At 34.9% G+C, this 6,000-nt stretch overlaps 1 protein-coding gene across 6 annotated transcripts in view; it reads left to right on the top strand.

The window, feature by feature from the left end:
* Positions 1-6,000, top strand: part of REV3L (REV3 like, DNA directed polymerase zeta catalytic subunit) — a 182,132-nt gene that overhangs the window by 62,474 nt on the left and 113,658 nt on the right. For all 6 annotated transcript variants that reach the window (XR_014147898.1, XM_081828813.1, XM_081828814.1 and 3 more), the window contains one exon: positions 3,100-3,260. Coding sequence is in view for 5 of the 6 variants with exons in the window: in XM_081828813.1 (XP_081684939.1) it covers positions 3,100-3,260 (161 nt within the window). In the remaining variant the exon portion in view is untranslated. The remainder of the gene's footprint in view (positions 1-3,099; positions 3,261-6,000) is intronic.

The following is a 6,000-nucleotide window of genomic DNA, read 5'->3' as shown; positions in this document are numbered from 1 at the left end:
TTGGGGTGCATATGGCCCTTCTTTTCACTACATCTGTGTCTTTGGGGTAAATACCCAGTAGTGCAATTGCTGGGTCAGAGGGTAGCTCTATTTTTAAATTTTTGGGGAACCTCCACACTGTTTTCCAAAGTGGCTGTACCAACTTGCATTCCTACCAACAGCTACCTCTGAGATTTTAAATGCAGACATCTTGGTTTCTGACTACAGTCTGTCTTTTTTTTTTTGCAAACTCTTGAGAGATAATTTACCACAAAATTCACACATTTTAACTATATACAGTTCAGTGGGTTTTTTTGTTTGTTTTTAGTAAATCTAGTAAATTTACCACTATGATTCAGTTTTAGAACCTTCTCATGGCTCTAATAAGATCCTTTATGTGGTTTTTTTTTTTTTTTTTTTTTTAATCTTTTCAAGTCTCTCCCTGAGGTACTCCCACTCTACTTGTTTTTAGGCTTTAAACTCCCTTGCCTCACTACTACTGCCCCATTCTGTGTAGACTTCTCCTGCAATTAATTTCTTTCCTTTCCAGCTCAGATTCTGTTCTTTACTTCTCAACTCCTTTGTCTGCCAGGTAGAACCATCAATTCTAGGTTAATCTATTTATTTACTTTCTTTCTCTGCTAAACTCTGGCTTCTGATTACTATAGGATACAAAAAAATCACGGCAGATTGGTGCCACTGTGAATTCATAGTCTTCAACTTCACCTAGGCCCTGCCCTGCCTTATTTCTGCTTTTCTCTAATTTTCTTCTTACCTTTCTCCACCCTCTTTACTCAAATGTTAAGTCCCTCCCAAGGCTTTGCCTCCTACTTCATAGAGAAAATGGAACCCATCAGTCTAGAAAAGTCGTTGTCAAAGTTGTGCACTGGGGATTCTTTAGATCCTTTCAGAGGATCTGTGAGTCAAAATCAGACCTCTGTGTTGCTAAATCCAGTTAACACCTTTTTGTCCTTAACTTTTGACCTTATGTCCGTGCTTGTAGTGCTTTAAAATAACCCCACATGTTCACTTTCTTTGATATAAGCCTCCTCTGTTTTTCCTTATACCTGTCCAATCATTCATATTTATGCCATTTGGTTGGCTCCTCTTTTAACATCTGCAGCTGTTCTTGGGGTTATGTCTTAGGCTTTCAGCTTTTCTCTCTGTACTCTTTCCTCATTGTACAGCCTTATCTACTCTCATGGTTTGTTTTTTCTTTTTGTTAATCTTTATGCATTTGACTTCTAGGTATATATCAGTAGCCTAAATTTTCCTCCAGAGCTCTGGATCAATGTATTTAAGGGCTCACAAATCAGAGAAAATTTTAATTTTAGCTTTCCACTTTTAATTTGTATGATTTGGGACAACTTTTTAATATAAGACCCAGTTTCTCTATAAAATGGGGATAATAGTATCATAGCTTTATAGTGAGGATTACTTGAGAGTAAGCATTTAAAACACCTAACACAATGTCCAGTACATAGTCCTTAAATATATGTTAGCTGCCTCTGCTGTGTAGTTATTCTTGTCCTCATTTTCATTGTCATTTATTGTCAGTATTTTCATGGAAACTTACCTGAATACCCCCAATACCTAAACCCCAGTATGTCTAAAACTGAGTTTATCATTAATCCCCCTCCAAAAAAATCTGCAAAGAAACCTGTTTTCTTCCAGTCCTTTCTATTTCAATAAACCTGGCACCACCAAGAAATCTAGACATTGTCCTTAACTCCTATTCTACCATACCATACCCTCCACATCTAGTCAGTCATCAAGGCCTGACCATTTTATTCATTGTGTCTCCTGAATCAACAGATTGCCATGATCTTTCTTAAAGCCACCATCATCTTAGTTTTTCCACAATAGCCTTCTCACTTCTTATCTCTAGCCCTTTGTATTTTCTAGCTACCCTGGTCATTTCTCTTTCCTGCTCCTCACTTCAAAGGCAAATTCTGCCATCTCTTTGAATGTCTTAATAGGTTGTGTATGATCTGACTTTTCATTATCTCTCTAGCTCATTCCCCCATAGACACACTCACCACAGCCTCCGTCACTAAGCCTCACTCAGTGATTTCAGTTCCCAGATAAGCCACATTTTCTTGTGACCCTTCACATGTGTAATTTTATTTGTGTGAAATACTCTTCCTTTCTTCAGAGAAGAAGTATCTTTAATTGATCCTTAATCTCCTGCTTAGAGACTTCTCTTCAAGCAGGCTTTGCAGAAGCAACTTCTGTACCTTTATCTTATTAATATTCCTTCTAGATGTTTCATATACTTCCCTTGTATAGCACTTATACTTTTTATAATTGCCTGTTGTTTGTATTCCCCATCATGAAGGAAAAATAACCCAAGAAAAGAAAAATACTAAAACGGTAATATTTCTGAGTAGTGGGTTTGAGTCATAAATCCTTTTTCAGAACATTTGTAATAATCTTTTAAAATATTTTTCTCGGGGCGCCTGGGTGGCTCAGTCGTTAAGCGTCTGCCTTCGGTTCAGGTCATGATCCCAGGGTCCTGGGATCGAGCCCCACATCGGGCTCCCTGCTTGACAGGAAGCCTGCTTCTCCCTCTCCAACTCCCCCTGCTTCTGTTCACTCTCTCGCTGTGTCTCTCTCTGTCAAATAAATAAATAAAATCTTTTAAAAAAAAATTTAAAAAATAATAAAATATTTTTCTCAATTTTTAAAAGGAAAAGCTTTTTTTTCTTTTTTTAATTTTATTTTTAAGTAATCTCTACACCCAACGTGGGGCTCAAACTTACAACCCGGAGATTAAGAGTCACATGCCCCACCAACGGAGCCAGCCAGGCACCCCAGGAAAAGCTCATATTTTAAAAACTTTTGACATTCTGTTTTTTTAATATAATTAGTATTAAGTTCGTTTTAGAAGTCAAAATATTCTTCATCCAGGTAGTTTTTTTGTCATTTTCTTTGAGTGTGCAGCTTACTTTAAAACTTGACCTAAACTTTTAATTTCTAATAAAATACAAAGTTTCAGTAAAATTAAAATAAAAAATTTGTGTGCTAATATAATGTGCTTCATTCTCTATAGTAGTGTAATGTTTCACTTAACATTTTAGGAACCATAATTTTATGATGTAACTTTTTTTTCTAATTTAGGATATGTGAACTTTTGCAAAGTGGAGCCATAATGAATAAATTTTACCAGCCTCATGAAGCGCATATTCCCTACCTCCTACAGCTGTTCATTGACTACAATCTCTATGGAATGAATTTAATAAATCTGGCTGCTGTCAAGTTCCGAAAAGCGAGAAGGAAAAGTAAGGTTAATTTTCCAAGTTCAAATTAAAGCTTTGAAACAAGTGTTATGTACTTGATGATTTATAAAATAACATATATTTCGAAAATAACTGCTGAGTGGATAAAGAATAAAAAGAAATATGCAAAGTGGTATTAGGGTTTATCAGGAAAAGAATCTCAAAAGAAATTTTTTTGGTAGTTTATTGAAATATAATTCAAATACTGTACAACTCACTCATTTAAAATGGACAATTCATTAGCTTTTAGTATATTCACAGAATTGTACAACCATCACCACAGTCAAATTCAGAACATTTTCAACACCTCTAAAAGAAACCTTGTAGTCTTTAGCAGTCACCTCTAACCCTTCCATGCCTCTCACCCCTTAGCAACCACTAATCTATTTTCTATCTCTGTATGTTTGCCAGCCCGCACATTTCCCATAAATGGAATTATATGTGGTTTTTTTTTTTTTCATTTAGCCTAATGTTTTCAAGTTCATCCATGTTGTAACATCTATTAGTGTTTCATTCCTTTTTATGGCCAAATAATGCTCTATTGTATGAGCATACTACATTTTGTTCATCAGTTCATCAACTGATAGAAAATTTGGGTTTCCACTTTTTGGCTATTCTGAACAAAGCTGCTTTGAACATTCATGTACAGATATTTGTATAGCCATATATTTTCAATTTCCTTGGGGGCACATACCTAGGAATAGAATTTCTGGGTCAGATGGTCTAGCATTTGTTTTTGTTCTCATTGAATTCCTTCTCTTCTGCTTGAAACAAAATGAACCGAACATTTTTTTTCTGTCAACGCTATTGTCCTTTCTGTTACAATTTTTTTCTTTTCCTTCACTGCCAAACTTCTTAAACCAGAGGCTAGCTTTTTTTTTTATCTCATAGTTTACTGGCTATTCTTTTTGGTTTAACTTCTTACATTTCTTCTACAGTATCTAAACTGTGCTCTGAAAAGTAACCAGGGAGGATTTTTTTCTCCCTAAATAGTGGACTAAGTTATTATAATCAACCCTCCTATTAAAAACAATCTAAAGGCTAAGAAGATTTAAAAAAAAAAAATCTTAAATGCATCAAAGAGATACAAAACAATAAAGAAATACTGGCCAAAAGAGGAAATAGACTGCTGAAAATCAACCTTTGTCCTGAGGGGTTTGGTCATCCTGGAAAATTTGGAGCCTCCATTGAGACAGCCTTACCAAATGAGAGAGGCAGAAAACAAAACCCAGGGTCTCCTTGGGTAAGATGCCATTACAAACTAGGAAGTGGAACAATCTTTGATATACTTCAACAGTTTGAATTCCTTGGAGATAAAAGAGATTCCCAGATCTAGAATTTGATCTGAGGTGGTGATGGTCTGGTCAGATACTCAGATACTCTAGTACAGTAGAGGAATTTTCTTTATTACAGGTCTTAAATTATTCCTAAAAATAACATTTCAAATATAATATGTTCGGACAATTTAGAATATACCAGTCACACAAGAAAACTGTCTCAGTGAGCAAAACCTAGCAAACACTGATGTGCACACACATGTACCAAAGACCTACAAAGAATTCAGTTATTAGAATTATAGATGCAATTTGAAAAACTATAATTCAGAATTCTTATCAAATACTATTTGCAGTGCTTTAATATATAATGTTATAGTCATTTACAGTTGTGTTTGTCGTGTCTTTCAATGATGCTAATAATACCCTATGTGAAACAATTTAGATTGTTTTATATTGACAACTTATATTAAATATTACATTTTTTAAATGCACAAAAGTTGAAGCATTGAAACCAACATATGACTCCCCTTTTAAGTAGACCAAAATAATTCATTTGTTCATAACTAATTCTACTAGGTAATAATCTCAGTTTTAGGTGTCAGTTTACAGTTTACTAAATGCCAGTTTTTCTCATCATCTCAAAATCTTAGAATTTTATAAAATTCTATATAAACCAAGTTGTGTAAATGGTCCATAGGATCCCCAAGATAGAAATCATCTATCTAATAAAGGATGAAGTAGGCTGTCTGCCCAGTATCTTTCTTTTTCTCCATAGAGAAAAGACCAGAAAGTAAAGGCAGGAAGAGAGAAGATATTAGAAAGGCAGGAGAGAGATAACTTCACTGCTTAACTTTCTTCCCTACAGGAATTGTTTCCCCAAATTCTTTGAGGGCTGTTATTTCTTACCTGGGAGATCTTCTGCGGGGGGGTGGGCAATGTAGAGATTTTCAAGAGTAAAGCTTTAAGGAATCACATTACCCAATTTCAAGACATGTATTACAAAGCTACAGTAATCAAGACAGCGTGGTATTGGTAAAAGGATGGACATATAGACCAATGGAACAAAAGAGAACCCAGAAATAGACCCACACAAATAACATCAACTTATCTTTGGCAAAGGTACAGTCGTAATTCAGTGAAGAAAGGATAGTTTTTCAACAAATGGTGCTGGAATCACTGGATGCCAGAAAATAAAAATAAAAGAACCCAGACAAATACTTCACACCTTATATAAAAAGTAATTCAAAATGGATCATAGACTTAAAGGTGAAATGTATAACTATCAAACTTACAGAAGAAAACAAAGGGGGAAAGTCTGCCTGACCTTGGATTTGGAAATGAGGTTCTAGGTAGAATACAAAAAGTATGATCCATAAAAAGAGGAACTGCTAAGTTGATTTTGTCAAAATTAAAAACTTCTGCTCTGTGGAAAATACTATTAATGAAAAGATAAGTCACACACTGGG

The sequence above is a fragment of the Leptonychotes weddellii genome, chromosome 8 (genome assembly GCF_054177405.1).
Source record: "Leptonychotes weddellii isolate Sample4059 chromosome 8, ASM5417740v2, whole genome shotgun sequence".
Taxonomy (NCBI): Eukaryota; Metazoa; Chordata; class Mammalia; order Carnivora; family Phocidae; genus Leptonychotes; species Leptonychotes weddellii.
Note: the sequence above shows the minus strand (reverse complement) of the source record. Positions and strands in the feature narration are given on the sequence as shown.